The sequence below is a fragment of the Chiloscyllium plagiosum genome, chromosome 12 (assembly GCF_004010195.1).
Source record: "Chiloscyllium plagiosum isolate BGI_BamShark_2017 chromosome 12, ASM401019v2, whole genome shotgun sequence".
NCBI lineage: Eukaryota > Metazoa > Chordata > Chondrichthyes > Orectolobiformes > Hemiscylliidae > Chiloscyllium > Chiloscyllium plagiosum.
This window is the reverse complement of record NC_057721.1, coordinates 54,417,330-54,437,705: the sequence shown is the minus strand read 5'-3', so window position 1 is coordinate 54,437,705 and position 20,376 is coordinate 54,417,330. Positions and strand designations below refer to the sequence as shown.

Sequence of the window (20,376 nt, the reverse complement as noted above, 5' to 3'; positions counted from 1 at the left end):
TAGATGTTTCAACAGTGATACAGAGAGATGTAAAAGAGGTAGAGGAGTTGAATTACTGATTAAGGAGAATGTCACAGGCGACACTGACAGGACATCTTGGAGGGCTCATCTAGTGAGGCAACATGGGTATAATTCAACAATAAGAATGATGCAATCGCTATGATGGGGTTATAATATAGGCCTCCCAATAGCCAGTAGGAGATAGAAAAACAGATATATACCACAGATCATAGAAGGATGTAAAAACAACAGAGTTATTGAACTGGGTAGATTCAACTTCCCCAGTAGTAACTGGGCCTCCCATAGTGGGACAAAATTTGTTCAGTGTATCTAGGAGAGTTTCTTGAAACAATATGTAGACAGTCCAATTAGGGAAGGGCCTGTAGGAGACCTTGACTTGGGGAATCAGCGTGACCAGATGATCAAAGTTTCAATGGGAGAGCATTTAGCAGTGATCATATTTCTGTGACTGTTCAGATGGTTATGGATCAGGATAAGACTTGGCTTCAAGTGGAGGTGCTAAACTGGGGGAAGGGTAATTACAACAGGATTACAGGTAGCAGAGAAATTAGATTGTGGGTGGCTGCTTGAGAATAAATCCACATCTGACATGCAGGAGTCCTATAAAGATCAGTTGATTAGGACCAGTATGTTCCTGTGAGGATGGAAGATAAGGATGACAATATTCAGGAACCCTGGATGACAAGCGATATTGAAAGTTTAGTGAAAAAGAAAAAAATATGCATCTGTAAGGATTAAGAAACTGACAAGGCCATTGATGAATGTAAAGGAAGCAGGAAACAGCTTAAACAAGGAATTGGGAGGGGGTGGTGTGAAAAGAAACCAGGAAATGTTCTTGGAAAGTAGCATGAAGCAGAATCCCAAACCATTATATAAGGGCAAGTGTGGGCCAAGCACGGACTCATGGCGATGGTGTCAGAGGTGAGTTTGGATTGGCAGCTGCTTCTGCACTCAGCGCAGACTCATACAGACTGAGGTAGAGGGAGTTTGGGCCCAGTCCAAGACCCTGTAGAATCGGCTGCAGCTGCATTGGCAAGGTATGGCACCAACAGCAGAGTTGGGTTTGGGTCAGTGCGGTACCCGGCAACATCGGTAGCATCTGCATTGTCAAGGCCCAGTGAGGACTCATTGGACAACGACATCAGTGAAGGCGCGATGGTGCCAAAGAGTGGCAACCTCTGTTCCAGCGGCACCATGGCGAAGAGGTCTTGTGCCTGACCACTAGGCCCATGGAGAAAGTGAGGACTGCGGATGCTGCAGATCAGAGTCGAGAGTGTGGTGCTGGAAAGGCACAGCAGATCAGGCAGCATCCAAGGAGCAGGAGAATCAACGTTTCCAGCATAAGCCCTTCATCAAGAATGAGGCTTGTGGGCTGGGGAGCTGAGAGATAAATGGGAGGGGTGGGTAGGATTGGGGGGAAGGTAGCTGAGAATCCAATAGGTAGATGAAGGTCAGGGAAATGGTGACAGGTCGGAGAGGGGGATGGACAGGTCAGGTGAGCGTTGCCGAGTTGGAGGCTTGGGACTTGGATAATGTCGGGGGAGGGGAAATGAGGAAACTGGTGAAATCCATGTTGATCCAGTGTGGTTGCAGGGTCCCAAGGCTCCAACTCGGCAACGCTCACCTGACCTGTCCATCACCTATCTATCAGTTCCATCCCCTCTTCCTCCTCGGGTGGTTAGAGTTTGGCGATGGTGCCTGACCTGCTGACCTGATGTGCTTTTCCAGCACCACATTCTCGACACTAGGCCCATGGCCCATGGTGGAAAACCTAACAAGAAGGGCTGTTAAGTTGAACACTTTTTAAAATTCTTTATTTTTCTGCATTTCTATTCAATGTTTTAGTTTATTTCTCCATGTTTTAACATGGCGCCGGAGAGTAGTGACCCTGAACACTTTTCACCGCATTTTCTAACAAAATAATTACTCAAATCAAGTCAAGAGGGTAACCAGGAAAAGGGTAGGTCCACTCAAGGACAAAGGAGGAAAATTATGTTTGGATCCAGCGGCAGTGGGGGTGGTCCTTGATATGTGTTTCACATCAGTATTCACCAAGCAGATGATGGTAAGGTTAGGGAGGAGTATATTAATATTCCAGGGCATTTCGATGTTAAAAAGAGTAGGTGTTTTGTGTGCTAAAAAACATTCAAGTAATATGTCCCCGGGGCAGATAGGATCTATCTCAGGATACTGAGGGAGATAAGGGAGACAATTGCTAGGGCCTGATAGAGATGTTTGTGTCCTCTTCAGCCACAGATAAGGTCCCAGGGGTTGGAGAATAGCCAATGTTGTTCCTTTGTTTAAGAAGAACAACAGGTATAATCCAGGAAATTATAGGCTGGTGAGTCTTACATCAGTGGCCCGACAATTCTTGGACATTATTCTTAGGGAGACAATTTACTCGCATTTGGAAGTCAATTGACTTATTAGGGATAGTCAGCATGGCTTCGTATGGGGAAATTCTTGTCTCACAAATTTCATTGAGGTTTTTGAGGAAGTGAGAAAGTTGATTGATGAGGGTAGTGGAGGTTATCTGCATGGACTTTACTCAAGCATTTGACAAGGTCCCTCATTGTAGATTTGTCCAGAAGATTAGGTCACGTGGGTTCTACTGTGAGTCAATAAGTTGGTTACAAAATTGACTTGGTCATAGAAGACAGTGAATACCTTTAACAAATTAAAAAGTACAATTGACAAATTTCAGATGTCATATATGCATTTAATTTATAATCTATGCTACAGACACGATAATAAAGAAAGATAGACAAGTCAACTGATAGAGATAGGCTAACAGATGGACAGGCGGATGGATGCACATAAGGTCAGACAGACAGGTTTTCAAATTAGTGCAAAATGATAGAAACTAACAGATAGACACAATAATCGCCTAACCTGGAACCGTTTGTATCAAGTATTCAAACCACTGACGCATAGTAGAATCTCCAAACAGAGAAACTCTTTTTCGACGAAGACAGTCTGTCATTTTTGCAGGAGTGTCAAAGTGGTAAATATCGCAGGTCATTGACATCCATCGGTCCTTATAATAAAAACCAGATGGTGATACGATGGGCTGTCCTTGGACACATTTTCCAAGACCCAGAGCTGAAAGTAAGGGAAAAAGACAGAAAAATTACGATGTACTACACCTTCAATTATCAATATATTTTCATTCAGTTAATCACAGATTCCATGGCAGTGGCAATCCCAGGAGGACCATTAGCTGGTGCTACAGGAAGTACACATGCACAGTGAGAAAACAAATCTGAGTAATATTCTGATCAAGGCTGTGTCAGTGGGTAAATACACCAGTTGTTGTCACTGAGCTGTCATGAGAAGGAAGTCCCACTGTTAATGCTTGGTCGGCACTGGGAGAGCTCAGCTCATCTGGGTGATGGTGAGGCCACTACATAGGATAAATTTGGAAAATGTGATCATGTTCTATTAAATATAGCATGCTGTGTATATGGCTGTCTATTAGACTATTTAACTTTCACAATAAAATGTGAAAGTAACAGCTCATTCCCACATCCTAACCACTGGCTTCTTTGAATTAGTCCCCAGTCCAAGTTCTTTTCACTGGCAATAGCAAGTACACACTGTACATTGCCCTTCCCCCTACCTCATCCCAGATCCAACTCTGCAACTTGGCACCTGTCCTACCTGTCCATCTTCCTTCCCACCTATCCATTCCACCCTTCCCCCGACCTATCACCATCACCCCCACCTCTATCTACCTATCATCTCTCCAGTTACCTTCCCCATAGCCCCACCCCCCTCTCCTTCCAGCGCAACACTTTTTGACTGTCCTTGTATCCTTGCTATAGAATATCGAGAATATGAACACTTTCTGGCATATCTGTGCTGATTATGTATTCAGTCCATAACCCTGTAATGCACACACTTCTGCATCAATTTTGTGTAACCCAAGCATATTTTATAGCCAAAACTGTGTTCTGTAATTCTTGATGTATAAAAGCACTTTTGCACAGGAAAAAACACCAATGGATTCCAAAGATTCAATGAAGTACTTCACTGAAATTTCTGTCTATTTATTTTGCAGTGTAAGCCTCTTAGTTGGGTTCTATCTTTTAGTCCTCACCCATCTTCTGCATAATATCAACCTTTACCTAGCTGCCTTCATTCTGAAGACAGGCTACTGACTCCAAAGTGTTCACTCTGCTTTCTGTCCACAGATTCTGCCAGTCCGGCTGAGTTTCTCCAGCAATTTCTGTGTCCACAATTATTTCTTGTCTATATTAATGATTTTGAGGGAAGTGAATATGGCCAGATTTGTGAATCACATACATATGAAGGCATCTGGTGAGGATGACACAAAAGAGTCTGCAGAGGGATATAGACAAGTTAAGGGAATGGACACAAATATGGCAGCTGGAATATAATGTGAAAAACGTGGTTTGGAACTTTGGCAGGAAGCATAGAGAAGCTGAATATCTTTTTTTACTCATTTGTGGGAACTGAGCGTTACTGTCTGTCCAGCATTTATTATTTAAATGGAGAAAGACTGCAGAAAGCTGTAGCACAGATGGATTGGGGGGTCTTCATGCATAAATAAGAAAAAGATGGCTTATAATTTCAGCTGGTAGTTGGGAAGACAAATTGAAAATTGACATTTATACCAAAAGGGAATGACGTACAGAAATCAAAGTATAAAAACTTCTTGCTCAATCTATTCAAGACATTCATTAGACCACACCTGGAATAGTGTGCACAGTTTTAATACTAGCACTAGAAGCAGTCCAGAGGAGGTTCATTAGGTCAATCCAGGGTCTGGGGAAGAAATTGAGGAGGTTGGGCCTTATCTCATTGGAGTTTACAAGAGTAAAAAATGACGTTATTGAAACATGCTTTGGAGATTTAGATTCTTTGGAGGTTTCACCAGAGTAGATGTAGAGAGGTTGTGTCCACTTGTGGAAAAAAGCTAGAACTAGAGGACATATTCTCAGAGTTAGGGACTACACACTTAGAACAGAGGTGGTAACAGAGTGAATCTGTCAAATTATTTCCCACAGAAAGCATCGTTAATTATAGTAAAGGCTGTGGTAGACAAAATTTTATTTGGTTTGGGCATCAAGGGTTACTGGAGTAAGGCAGGAAAGTGGAGTTGAGGATTATGAGATCAGTCATGACCTCATAGAATGGCAGAGCAGAATTGATGGGAAGAATGGCCTATTTCTGGTCTACACCTGACAGTCTTATAGCAGGTTTAATCTTCTGATTGTTGGTTCTATCCTACTGAGATTGCTGTGCGATTGGCCAGAGACTCAGACCTGGGAAGTTTGTCCTATACTTACCCTAGTTTTACACACAGACTTTTTAGAGATTTTCACAGCTGGTATAAAGCTTGCTGAGGTGTTTAACTGTTATAAATCCATTGGTGATCATACCAGCACCAACAGCAATGCTAATCACCCTCTGCCTCAACAGACCGTGGTCAGCACCCCTTCCCAAGCCAGAGATGGTGTTAACTGCTCTGGCCCTTCTGAACAATGACAGTGTTACAAAGGAACATAGGAACACCAGTAGGCTATTCAACCCTTTGAGCCTTTCTACTATTCAGTGAGACCATGGTTGATCCATGGCCAAATATGACACACCTGACTTTGGCACATATCTCTTAATACTTTTGCATAACAAAACTTTATCTATCTCAGATTTAAGATTAACAACTGATCCTGAATTGATTGACCTTTGTGGAAGAGAATTCCAAATATCTACCTCCATTTGTGTGTTGAAATGCTTCCAAACATCTCTCCTGAATGGTCCTGCCCTTAATCAGGCACTGGCCCCAGCCAGTGTAAACAGATTATCTTCATTTATCCTGTCTTTTCATGTTAATATATTGAAGATTTTAATCAGAGTACCCCTCAACCTTCTGAATTCTAGAGAAAATATCCACGGGGTTTGTGTAATTTTTCCTCAAACATATTCCCTGCAGCCCAGGTATCATTCTTGTACACCAATGTTAAAACAAAACAGGCTTATGAGAAAAGTTAAGTTCTGGAGGAGAAAGACAGATAAATCCACTACATTTAAAACAAGAAATCAAAATGGGAAACTGGTGGGTTCTGTGTATTAATTCACAGTCATCTGTGATGATGGGCCCACTGCTTGGCTTTGGAGACTGTTATTCCATATGGGCCAGGAGCAGGCAGGTGAAGGGCTATTGCCCGAAACGTCGATTTTCCTGTTCCTCGGATGCTGCCTGACCTGCTGTGCTTTTCCATCACTACTCTAATCAAGACTCTGATTTCCAGTACCTGCAGACCTCACTTTTGCCCAGGAGGGGGGAGGTGGCAATAGTTTAATTTGGAATTACGTGTGGCATGGACTTGTTGGAGTGAAGTGTCTGTTTCCGTGCTTTGGCTCTATGACTCTCTCAGATTTTATGGAAACTGGAAGGAAGTATTTGAATACAAGGAGAGTCACATCTCTGAGGTTCTAATTGGTGTGATCTAACTTAAATCCCTGGAAACAACTTGAAATAAAGTTCATTAACCCTTGGGAATTCAATATAATTTTGTTGAGGCCAGTAATGGAAGGTTTGACAATTTTAACAATTTGCCTCTGGGACCAGTTCATATTTACTCAGGATTACACACAGTTCTGAAGAAGGGTCACTGGATCTGAAACGTTAACTCTGATTTCTCTCCACAGCTGCTGCCAGACCTGCTGAGATTTGCCAGCAATTTCTGTTTTTGTTTCAGATTTCCAGCATCTGAAGTTCTTTCACTTTTTTCCTTCATGGTGTATTGTGTACTAACCTCGAGACAATACAACGCTTTCTAGTCCTCACTAACTTTTCCACACATTTTATCCTGTGGTTTTGGCTGTTTCAAGCTTAAAGATTGCATTTTACTGCAAACTTTTCCAGTCCAGACTGACTGAGTGCAGCTTCAGCTGCAACTGTTAACAGAAGCTGACTGTCTTTTCAACACTGACACACTCTTATAGTGACAACTCACGTTTTGTCTGAAGAACATTTATTTTTTTTATGGATCATTTAGATCCTTTCTCCCAATGGTTTATTCAGATTTGAAGACAGGAATCTGTATCCCCAAACACCAGGTTGTAAGGGGCAGCACTCTCTGTGCAGCTTGCCACTACTTTGGAAGTGATGAGAGTAAAACTTCTGGCACCAATCTTTCTTTTAATGTTAGTCTGTGATACTTACCAGCATTAAGTAATGAAGGGTTAACCATAATAAGTTTTTTGCAAAAAGGCCTGAATTTGTGTAATAAGAGGTGGTTTATTACTCACAATAACAGGTTATATTAGCTTCAGGTTAACTACAGTAACTGGTGAACTCTATTACACAATGTAAAAGACATTGTTATTTCTGAAAGGATACGATTGTGTTTATGCACCATGTTGAGCTAGTGATTTGCAATTGGCTTGCTGCTACCCGAGATAATCATTTATATATTAATGGGAGGAGCTATCCCAAAGGTTCAGAGTTAACCCTTTCAGTTCAACTACCTCATATAACAATTCATACTTCCTCTGATATACCAAATCTACAATTCCACATTTATAAATGTACAATTAACTTACTTGGTCGAGGTAAAGGCTCTACCATTATGTATCCTGTGCCACTGGGTAATATGGGCTGCTTGAGGTTGATACGACTGTAGATGTAAATACATTAATGTAACAAGTGAATGTAGACAGGAGATAGCCCAATAATATGTTTTGCTCTGTTATTTCTCAAACTAATAGTAACAGTTTGAATTTTACAGTTACCACTGACTCCACTAAATTCTGTAAATGAGTTGCCAGCCTCTTGTCCCTAACCAACATTCCCAGTGTAAACAGCAGTCATCACCCAGAACCAGTTTCACTGGGTGTGTCATTTCATTCACAAACCTGACACCAAGTTCCTGAGCAACTGCTTTTCTCTGAACGTCACAGCAAGAGATTCCCAGGAGAGTAGAGGAGTTGCTTCAGTGATATTATCGACGCATGATGTGAAGGGTTTCTCAATGAGCCTACCTCACTACCACTCAGAATGGAAAACAGGCTTTCAGGGAAGCAATGAGTGATTGGACAGACTTCAGTCAGAGAATGTTGAAGCCAAAGTCAAGGCGGTGGACAGAGTCCACAGCACCCTTTGAGTAACTCAACTATTCAATCCTTCAAACACCAAGATCATAGAGTTTGCAGATCATACATCAGACTGATCAGCCCTCTTAGAATGTAATGAAACAAAGACAGAAATTGCTGGAAGAGCTCAACAGGTCTGGCAGCATCAGTATTGAGGAAGGGTCCCAGACTGGAAAACTTTGAATAACTAATTTCCCTCCACAGATGCTGCCAGACTTCATGGAATCATGACAGTGTGGAAACAGGCCATTCAGCCCAACAAGTCCATATCGATTCTCTCAACCAGACCTATACTTTCCCTGTAGCCTGATATTTCCCATGGCTAGTACACCTAAGCTACACATCCCTGTACATTATGGGCAATTTAACATGAACAATCCAGCTAACCTACACATTTTTGGACTGTGGGAGGAAACCGGAACACCTGCTGGAAACCCAAACAGTCACAGAGAGAACGTGCAAATTCCATACAGACAGTTGCCCGAGGGTGGAATTGAATCCAGGTACCTGGTGTTGTGAGGCAGCAGTGCTACCCATTGAGCCACCATGCCACCTGCTGAGCTTTTCCAGCAATTTCTGGTTTTGTTTCTGATCCACAATATTCACAGTTCTTTCAGTTTTATTTAGTATGTACTGAGGAGAAAGTGAGGTCTGCAGATGCTGGAGATCAGAGCTGAAAATGTGTTGCTGGAACAGCGCAGCAGGTCAGGCAGCATCCAGGGAACAGGAGAATCGACGTTTCGGGCATAAGCCCTTCTTCAGGAATGTATGTACTGAGCCAGAGTGAAAGCATGCCATTCTCAATTCTGATGATTTATCTGACAGAGGTTGTGAAATATCTTCAATCTGAGTTTCTGATGGTGCTTCTCCAATAAGATGAGGGAAAGCACTGAACAAATGTGGTTCAATCAGTCTCATCGGCATGAGTAATGAATAATTGACTGAGGCTATTCCATGTCTCTCATTTTATCAGAATCAGTAACTGATAGATAACCCATATTGACCCTTGTGTAGTAAAATGTCCCAAGGCTCTTCATCAAGCTATCACCAGAAGGAACATGGTACCAAGTCACCAAAAGACATTCAGGGAAGTGAAGAAACGTTTAGCTGAACAGGTTGGCATTAGGCAGCATTATAAAGCAGGAGGGAAAGGTAGCAAGGTAGATCGGAAGGAATTCTCAAGCTTCTGGTCTGACAGCTCTAGGCACAGGCCCAATGGATGGAGGAGATGTAAAAGGCCATAATAAAGTCATGGAGTCATACCATATATTGTCACATTTGTATGAAAACAAACACTAATTTATACTATTTATCTGCACAGTTGTCACTGTGTGATGGGTTCTTTCCAATCCATGACTCCTGTGTAAGTGCAAAAACAACACAGTGAATCAACAAATCTGCAGGTCCAGATTTGGAAAAATGTGAGATCTCCGAGGATTACAGACTGGAGGAAGTGACAGAGCCAGAGAGAGGTGAGACAGCAGAAAGATTTGTACAAAAGGACATTAGCATGAATATTGTGGGAATTCTGGGCAGGATTTTATTTATTCATGATTTTTGGGCACTGCTGAATGGGACAGCAATTATTTCTCATTTCTACTTGCCCTCAAGAGGGTGCTAGTGAGCTGTCTGCTTGCACTGCACAAGTCCATTTGGTGTAGGTACACACATGATGCTCTTGTGAAGGGAGTTTCAGGTATTTGACCCAGTAACAATAAGGGAACAACATTTTAGCTCCAAGTCATCATTGTACGTGTGGAAGTTGGAGAGGAATGTGCAGCTGGTGGTGTTACCATGCTTTTGTTGCCCTTCTTCTACCACGGGGGAGAGGTGTTTGGTTAGAAAGGGGTGTCAAAAAGTGTTAGTAATTTACTGCAGTGCATCATGGCCAGTGGTGGAGAGAGGGAATGTTGAAGGGGCTGCATAAGGTGGAAAGCAAGCATGGTGCTTTGTGGTAGGTGGAGGTTCGTGAGCGTTTCTGGAGTGAGATGGAGAATGTGAAGAATTGTCCCACACTCATGACTCGTAACTTGTAGATGATGAACTGGTTTTGAGGAGTCAGGAGGTGAGTTACTCATTGAAGCATTGGAGGAACAGTATTTGTTTGGTTAGCACAGTACAACTGCCGGTCAATGGTAATGTGCAAAATGTTGAAAGTGAAGGCAATAGTCGTGCCTTTGAATGTCAAGGTCAGATCATATAATTGTTTCTTGTTGGAGATGCTAATTGCCTGGTATATGATTGTTATGAATGTTACTTGCCACGATCAACCTAAGCTTGTGATGATTCGGTTTATAGTGAGACCTCAATGTCCATCACCAAGAGTGACTTGGCAGAAGCACTGATGACCTCACTAGTCAACTCCTGAAGGACGTAACTGCCAGTCTGCTTTTGGGCAAATGGTGAGGGAATCTACACAATGGAAATATATACTTGACCTCACTGTCACCAATCTGCCTGCTGCAGATGCCCCTGTCCATGTGAGTACTTAGAGGAGAGACCAGGACACAGTCCTTGTGGAGATGAAATCCCATCTTCACATTTAGGATACTCTCCATGGTGTTGTGTGGCACTACCACATGCAAAATGGATAGATGTTGATCAGACCTAGCAACTCAAGATTGGCTATTCATGAACAGCTGTGAATGCAAGGTAGCGGCAGAATTGGTCTCAATCACAGTCTACATGATGCTCTTGTGAAGGGAGTTTCAGGCATTTGACCCAGGAACAATAAGGAAACAACATTTTAGCTCCAAGTCATCATTGTACATGTGGAGGTTGGAGAGGAATGTGCAGCTGGTGGTGTTACCATGCTTTTGCTGCCCTTGTTCTACCACGGGGGAGAGGTGTTTGGTTAGAAAGGGGTGTCAAAAAGTGTTAGTAATTTACTGCAGTGTACCATGGCCAGTGGTGGAGAGAGGGAATGTTGAAGGGGCTGCATAAGGTGGAAAGCAAGCATGGTGCTTTGTGGTAGGTGGAGGTTTGTGAGTGTTTCTGGAGCTAGATGGAGAGTGTGAAGAATTGCCCCACATTCATGACTCGTAACTTGTAGATGATGAACAGGTTTTGAGGTGTCAGGAGGTGAGTTACTAACTGAAGCATTGGAGGAACAGTATTTGTTTGGCTAGCACAGTACAACTGCCGGTCAATGGTAATGTGCAAAATGTTGAAAGTGAAGGCAATAGTAGTGCCTTTGAATTTCAAGGGCAGATAATATAATTGTTTCTTGTTGGAGATGCTCATTGCCTGGTATATGATTGTTATGAATGTTACTTGCCACGATCAACCTAAGTTTGTGATGATTCGGTTTATAGTGAGACCTCAATGTCCATCACCAAGAGTGACTTGGCAGAAGCACTGATGACCTCACTGGTCAACTCCTGAAGGACGTAACTGCCAGTCTGTTTTTGGGCAAATGGTGAGGGAATCTACACAATGGAAATATATACTTGACCTCACTGTCACCAATCTGCCTGCTGCAGATGCCCCTGTCCATGTGAGTACTTAGAGGAGAGACCAGGACACAGTCCTTGTGGAGATGAAATCCCATCTTCACATTTAGGATACTCTCCATGGTGTTGTGTGGCACTACCACATGCAAAATGGATAGATGTTGATCAGACCTAGCAACTCAAGATTGACTATTCATGAACAGCTGTGAGTGCGAGGTAGCAGCAGAATTGGTCTCAATCACAGTCTGCACCCATATGTCTGTTATATTCCTCCACTCCACCATTACCATCAGGCTGGACAATCAATCCTAGTTCAATGAAGACCAAAAAGGACATGCCAGGAGCAGCAAAAGCATCTCAAAAAATGAGGTGCAATGAAGCAAAAACACAGGAGTACTTGCACGTCAGCCAGAATAAACAGAAAGTGATAGACAAAGATAAGTGTTTCCACAATCAACAGATCTGATCTTAGCTCATCAATGATGGAGGAATCCAGTACATCAATGTAGCAGATAAGGCTGAAAGGTTAATACAATCTTAACCCAGAAATACTGAGTGGATGCACCTTTGCCTCATCTCGAAGTGCCCAGCATCACAGATACCAGTTTCCAGCCAATTTGATTCACTCCTTGGGACATCAAGAACCAGCTGAAGGCAGTGGATACTACAAAGACGATGGAACTGGAAAGATTCTGGCAATAGTACTTAAGCCTTGTGCTCCAGTAATTGTCACAGCCCTAGTAAAGCTCCAGTACAGTGACAACGTTGGCATCTAGTCTATTCCTGTACATACAAAACAGGACAAATCCAAGCTGGAAAATTACTGCTGCATCAGTCTGCCCTTGATCATCAGTAATGTGAAGGAAGGTGTTGTCAACTGTCCTAACAAGCAGCACTTTCTTTGTACTAACCTACTGACTGACACTCAGGAGGGAAACCTCTCTGCAGGTTGGAGTCATACCGAGGATAAAAGATAACATTGAAGATTAATCATCTCAGCTCCAGTACACCTCTTCAGGAGTTCCTCTGGGCAGTTTCTTCAGCATAGCCATCTTAGCTTTTTCAACAATGTCTTTCCCTCCATCATGAGGTCAAAAGTAGGGAATGTTCGCTGATAATTGCACAATGTTCATTCACAACTTCTCAGATACTGAACCTATCCATACCCATGCACAGTGCGACTGGATCATATCCAGGCTTGGCCTGACAAATGGCAAATAGCATTCACACTATGTAAGTACCAGGCAATAGCCATTCCCAACAAGAGAGAATCTGACAATTCAATCACATTGCCATTGCTGAATGCTCTAGTTTCAGTAACTTGGGGTTACTACTTACCAGGATCTGAACTGAGCAGTACTTTGGCTATAGGGTCAGGCCAGGAGCTAGGAATTCTGCAACAAAGGACTTACCTCCTGACTTTCTCAAGTCAGTCTACCATCTACAAGGCATGAGTCAGGAGTGTGATTGAATAGTCTTCACATGCCCTAATGAGTGTATCTCCACCAACACTCAAAACATTTGCACCATCCAAGACAAAGCAACTGGTTGATTGGTACCACATCCAGAAATATACATTTCTTCCAGTACCATGCTGAGTTTTTTTTTGTTTCTTTTGTCTTTCTTTCCCTAATCTATATGTTTCCTCTTGTGTCTCTACTAGCTTCATCATGAAGGATGGCTTTTCGAATGATGTTTTATCCCTGCTGTTGGTCCCCTGACTGTTGCTCACTGACAGTTTTGCATTTTATCTCCTTGTTGACACCCTGAGCTTTCTTAACACGGTAATGCTCTTAAATTGATAAATCCCTTTTCCTCAAACATTTTTTTTCCATTTGAATCCCTGCAGCTGCTCACCATGTTGTATTCTAATCTGGGTTGTTCATTGTCACCAATCCTCCTTTATCAAAGCTGAGTTTCAGGCATGTCTAGTTATTATTGATGGAGGATAAACCACTGGTGAGACTTAACAGAAGGGGTATTTTATTCTATAAAAAGATAGTTTATTTCATGATAGCAATAAGATAATTTCCATTAAGTTCATACGCTTACTTAGTAAGGACATTCATTTTCTGAGGGAACTCATGCAGATTTCAGTGACCACAATCCAAAGATTGTGACAGCATCAGATTGGGTGGGGGTTAATGCAATATCATCATTCCCTAACACTGATGCTCCCTTACCCCGATGCTGTTGGACCCAACACACACCCTCTTCATTGCAACAGCCTGAGGCTTAGCATCCCCTCTCTTTTCTTGGGACCTGGCGCAATCCACCACAATATCCAGTCCCTGACATCAAGGTCTGTTCGTCCACAAGCTTGTCCCTCTCCCTCAACCCAGGACCTGGGAAAACCCTGCAAACAGATCCAAATGCACCCTTTTATTACTGGATCCCCCTTCTCCCTGGAACCCATACCCGACACCCAAAGGACTGATAACTCATGCCCCACTCATCCAGACCCAATATCCAACAGCCACCCTACATTACACACTCTAGAGACCCTAGCTCCTTTCCAACTCGGCATCCTACCCATCTGGCACCCTACTTACCACGCACCATTGCACTCTTCCCACCTTGACACCCTATTCTCCTTGCACCTGCTCCTCACGCATATCTTACATAGTTACAAGAGCTGCAGAGATCATGCAGACCTATTCCTTAATGCAAAAGAACATTAGGAACTGAGTGGCAAACTGGGTGTTATTGCCATTCCTCAGCAAATGAGGAATGGCAAACCTTCCTGATGCCCTTCCTGATGAAGGGCTTATGCCCGAAACATCGATACCCTTGCGCCTCGGATGCTGCCTGACCTGCTGTGCTTTTCCAACACCACACTTTCGACTCTGATCTCCAGCATCTACAATCCACACTTTCTCCTAGTTGATTTTAACGTCACTGTGAAGCCTCTTGCAAGGATGCCTACCCTTGAAGAAGTTATCCTCCTCTTTCCCAAGGATCTTAGTGAGTCCCTCTCTCACTGCACCCCTCCCCGAGGTCATCTCCTCTGCCATTCTTGATGAAAGGCTTATGCCCGAAACGTCGATTCACCTGCTCCTCAGATGCTGCCTGACCTGCTGCGCTTTTCTAGTATCACACTCTCGATTCCTCAGCAAATCCAGACCATTGTGTGCAGCAACACCATATGGACAGCATGGGATCAAAGGGATGACTCAATAACATAACCCTCACAAGGGTATTTAGAGATGGTCAATAAATATTAGACTTGCCAGCAATGCCCAAATCCCATGAACACATCAAGTAAAGATGTGGATCAGTCCAATGAACTCTGCCAAACTACACTTAGGAAACTCTTAGATTTGCCTGAGGATAGTGTATGATAACTTGACTTTCAATTGTTGACAGTGAGCATGCAGGTGAACTTTCTTAATTTGATAACAGCTCCAAAACTTTGCACCTCAAAGGATATAAATACTGTATCCCAAAGTGAAGGTTACTTTCCAATGTTGAGAAGTCTGGTTCTGTGCTTCTCTATTAGAATCTGAGTCAGAAAGAAGAATGAGAAAACAAAATAGCAATAAAAATACTTCAAATGACATACCTTTGGAAATAACGCTTCTCTTCTCCCGTTAAGAGATCTTTTTCAAATCCTGCTAAGCCACGTTTGATACGAGCAGAGCAGGAAAAATTCTTTGGTTTGTAACAGAACCAGGGCTCCCCAGTCTTGGGATCAGTAAAGTTACAGAGTGGTTTAGATTGAGGCAAATATAGATTACATTGTGTGGTCTCTAAACTATCCCCCTTCTTGAAGGTACTTTGAAAATAAACTCTTGAGATTCGTTCCTCACGTAGCCTTTTGAGTATTTGGATCCCTTCACTGGAATGAACCAATGAAATAGAGACTTGAACTTTCCCTGGCCAAGATAAAGTAAAATTGATATAGTAAAATCCATCTTGGTTGTCTATAACTGTTCCTGCTGAGCCAGCTTTTAAAGCTGGGGTGTGGATTCTAGCTTGGAGATAGTCACCCCCATATCGCTTTGGGTGACTGTCAAAATCATACATCTGCAGCATCACTTGCAACTGATCTCCCACATAGAAAGTCTTTGCAGAATTTAAAATTACAAAGTGACTGTGTGATGGGCCACTGCTTTTCTGAAAGGGCACAGCAGAGTTGGGGGGTTTAGGCCATTCGATCATTTTCATAAGGGACATTCCCTCTGACCTTTCTTCAGGGGTGAAGCTGTGAATCTGGTAGCCACATTGTATCAGCCTGTCTGTCCAATGGAGATTCTTTGTCTCCACTTTCTGCATCATGGTGTGGTTAAACTTTGGAAGTGGATATCTTCTCCATTCGGACACAGATCCAGGAATTGAAGTTTTATCGTACTATGAAGAAGAAAACCATTTTTCATGAATAGCAGGAATTCTTCAGAATTGCAGCATCTTAATCAAAGGGTTACATACTTCAATGAGGTAGTGAGCATTAATTCATTCATATGCTGCATGTTCAGCTCAAGAGGAAACAGGTCATCAGAAAGTCTAACCCTTGATTCCCTGACAGCGCAGTGATCTTCTCCTGAAAGTGACCAGGCCCGGAAAGTTCCCAGTCTGTGCAGAGTTGATTTCTGCACTGATTTTTGAGGTAAAAATGCACAATCAGTTTGTGTTCCCAAACGTCACACTGCGCAATGACACCTATTAGACGAGCATAGGATGAGGCATAGGAACAGACCTGGGCTTCAGTTTGAGACCCTGATTCAGGTCAGGTGACTTGTAAGTGAAGGTACTAGGTCTGTCTGTAGAACTGTATCTTAGCAGGATTGGTTCTCATAACTTAAGCCATAATCTCAAAAGACATTTCATAAATCCAGTTTTCAATTGATGAGCACCCTGAACAATGTCAGTCTGTCATTTTCAATAAACACCAAGGGCTTATCCACCAATGAACAATAGCAGCTTGTCCATGTCATGAACAAAAGACAGACAAGCAGACTGTTGACTTGTGAACTCCAGTCAGTTGGTATAAAATCAGTTTTTGATACTGATGCATGTCTGCCTCACTGTTTACATTGTATGAGAGAAAAATCAGAAGCAACCTCAATGATAGGTTTAAAAGGAAAGATAGAGAAGGAAGGAGAGGGAGCAGTGTTGTTTAAGGAGTGGATTACAGTGTGGGAGAAAGAGAATGTCTCACACAGATCAAATCCCTCAAGGAAAGGAATAAAAAGTGTATAATTGCTTTGCTCAATATAGTCTTTAACCAATCAACTCGTAGAAAGGATTGTCAAGAACAAATTTTTATTCATCTTTTGTAGGACGTCCATGTTGCTGGCTGGGCCAGCATTTATTGCCTGTCCTTAATTGTCCTTAGTTATGTGGGGGTATATATTGGAAAGGATATGCAAAAGAAGCAAGTGTGATCTGAGAAAAAACTTTCTCACACAGCGAGTAGTTAGGGTATAGAATGCACTATCTGGAAATGTGGTGAAGGCAGATACAATTGATGCATTTAAGTGATCATTGGATGGTTATTTGGATAGAAATAGTGTTCAAGTGTATGGGAAATAATCGAATATTTGCACATTGTAATGATGTCAGAAAGTAAGTGTGGCACTGGAAAAGCACAGTAGATCAGGCAGCGTTTGAGGAGCAGGAGAGTCGATGTTTCGAGCAGAAGCCCTTCATCACACACAGCGGTTAGCACTGCTGCCTCACAGCGCCAGAGATCCGGGTTCAATTCCCGCCTCAGGCAACTGACTGTGTGGAGTTTGCACATTCTCCCCATGTCTGCGTGGGTTTCCTGCGGGTGCTCCGGTTTCCTCCCACAGTCCAAAAATGTGCAGGTTAGGTGAATTGGCCATGCTAAATTGCCCGTAGTGTTAGGTGAAGGGGTAGGGACAGTAGTAGGAATGTGATAGGTAGATGAGGGTGGGGGGTGATGGTGATAGATCGGAGTGGAGGGTGGAGTTGATAAGTGGGAAGGAGCATGGACAGGTAGGACAGTTCAAGAGGGCAGTGCCAAGTTGGAGGTTTGGATCTGGGATAAGGTAGGGAGAGGGGAGATAAGGAAATGATGAAATCAACATTGATTCCATGTGGTTCGAGGGTCCCAAGGTAGAAGATGAGGTGTTCTTCCTCCAGTCATTGGGTGGCTCGGATTTGGTGGTGGAGGAGGCCCAGGGCTTACATGGACTATTTTCTAAATGGGGAGAAAATTCAGAAGTCTAAAATACAAAGAGTCTTGGGAATTCTAGTCCAGGATTCCCTCAAGGTAAACTTGCTCATTAAGTCACTATTTAGGAAGGCAAATGTAATGATGGCATTTATTTTGAGAGGAATTGAATATAAAAACCGGATGTACTTCTGTGATAATGCTGCTCCTTTAACAAGGTTATCTTGTCCTTGGTTTCTTTTCAAGAGCTTGCAAAGATACAGGTTCCAACAGGTCTTGGGTTGATCTATTTGAAGAAGCTTTTAAGTTAAAGAAAAACTTTTGCAATGAAAAGGAAGTGGCCAGTTCTCCCAGCTCAGCTTATCTCTGGTTTGGTTTGGTCAGGTTTTCGTAGTCTGGCTGTTCAGGGCTGCTAGTCAGTGGTGAAGCTGCTGGACCCAAAGAAGCAGGTCCAAGCTGATCCTCCCTCTTTCTGACATCTCTCTTGCAAGAACCTGAGTTGAATTTTTCCTCTTTTTGCTAAGGGGTGTTCCTGGGGATTGTAACAAGTATTTGGAACAGCATCATTAATTGGAATAATCTGATGGATTTCAGATAGGTTATTCTCTATTCTGTTCTCTTTTGTTTGTGTTTCATTCAATAATCTTGCAAATAAATTCTGTTTTGTTTAAAACTAAGTGGTTGGGCCAGCTGCATCACTTCTGGAATATCCACATTACACCTGCTTAAAGCAACGAGCAAAGTTAGGGTCCAGGTTAATTCCTTGAAATGTTTTGAGTGGGTCTGGCCTGGTCCATACAGATTGGGGAGTCTGTGCGGGATTTGTTCTTTGTTCCAAATTGGGATTAAGGTTGTTGGACTCAAAAGCTGCAAGTGATAGGTGTTAGTGTCTGTTGTTCTGGGTGTTGATTTTGGTTGGTTTAAACAGTGCTTGGGATAGCAATGGCTCTTTCAGTCACCAGGAGTTTTCTGGGGATGAAAGAAGTGACTTTGGAGGTTTTGCAAAAGGAGATGAAGGACAAGCTGCTGGAATTAGCAGACAAGCTGGAGTTGGAGCTGTCTCCTTCCGTGAGGAAAGGACAGATAATTACAGCAATAGCTCAGCATTTAAATTTGCTGGAAACACCATCAGAATTTTTAGAGATGGATAAAGTTCAACTGAAAATGAAGCAGCTTGGGTTAGAGGCAACAGCCAGAGACCAGGAAAGAGAAATGAAAGGGTTTGAATTATGATTAAAAGCAGAGGAAAGAGAGAGAGAGAAAAGGAAAAAGAGAGGGAATTTGAACTTCAGAAATTGGCATTTAGATAGGAAAGTCAGCTTAAAAGGATGGAGAGGAAGGCTGAAGGTAAGCTTAGTGAGGAAGAGAGTGAGGATGAACAAACCCATGGTAGCCAAAGGCCTGGTGGGGATCTGTTTCAATAGATTCAAGCATTGCCTAAATTTGATGAGAAGAATGTGGAAGCCTTATGCATCTCATTTGAAAAGGTGGCTAAATAAATGCAGTGGCCAGTGACCATGTGGGTTTTGTTGATCCAAACATAACTTGTAGGTGGAGCTAGTGAGATATTCATATCACTATCAAAGGAGGTATCTGGGGCATATGAGGAGGTGAAGAAAGCCATCTTAAGTGCATATGAGCTTGTGCCAGAAGCCTACAGACATTTCAGAAATCTAAGGAGGGATCTTGGTTAAACCTACATTGACATTGAAAGGATCAAACAAAGTCATTTAAGGGCATTAAAAATAAGGATAAGGGCATTAAAAATAGAGCAAATCTATGACACTCTTAGAGAGACGATTATTTTGGAGGAGTTCAAAATTTAGTTTCTGAAGTAGTGAGAACTCATGTGGAAGAGCAGAGAGTTAAAACGGCCAGATTAGCAGCTGAAATGGCTGATGATTATGAGTTGGTCCATAAGTCAAAGTTTGGCTTCCAAAATCAATTTTAATCTATGAGAGACATTGGGGAAAAGAGAAATCCTCACATGAAAAAGGAAAGGTAGATCTTGGTGAAGATCATAAGGATAAATTTACAACAGGGTAAAAAGGAAACCCTTGAAGGGGAAAGAGAAGTTAAAGAGCTCCAGTGTTTTCACTGCAATAAAGTAGGCCACATGAAATCGTAATGTTGATGAGTTAGGAAAAGACGATAAGCCAGTGAATTTTATTGAAGTGGTAATGGAAAGCACAGTGGAGGCAAGAAAGCTGCACCAGAATGTACAATCTGGTGGGAGATTGGTTAAGGAGTGCCAGATCTGCAAAGGTAAAGTTTATTCACATAGGTCAGGAGCAGCAGGAAAAGAGGTTACAACATTAAGAGCTACAGGATCCTCTCAATCTTTGATGTTGAAAGACGAGGAGATATGTACCTCTGAATGACTGTTGCCAGAAAAGGTACTAGTAACAGCATTCACAGTGAGACAAGAAGTGCTCAATTATGTAGAGTGAGGTTAGAATGTCCAGAGAAGAGTGGACAAGTCATGGTAGGAATACTGGACAAACTCTCAGCTCCAGGAATACAATTTGTCCTTGCTAATGATATAGCTGGTTCACAGGTAGGAGTGCTGCCTACTGTGTTTGAAAAGCCAGTGGAAACTCGGGCAACTGAACTATTAAAAGATGCATACCCTGGGATTCTTCCAGA

At 42.5% G+C, this 20,376-nt stretch overlaps 1 protein-coding gene across 1 annotated transcript in view; it reads right to left on the bottom strand.

Moving 5' to 3' along the window:
* Positions 1-20,376, bottom strand: part of LOC122555518 (NXPE family member 3-like) — a 37,866-nt gene that overhangs the window by 9,714 nt on the left and 7,776 nt on the right. Inside the window, exons 2-4 of the mRNA XM_043701541.1 lie at positions 15,157-15,944; positions 7,594-7,667; positions 2,914-3,123 (exon numbers count right to left, since the gene is read on the bottom strand). Coding sequence (XP_043557476.1) covers positions 2,914-3,123; positions 7,594-7,667; positions 15,157-15,944 — 1,072 coding nt within the window. The remainder of the gene's footprint in view (positions 1-2,913; positions 3,124-7,593; positions 7,668-15,156; positions 15,945-20,376) is intronic.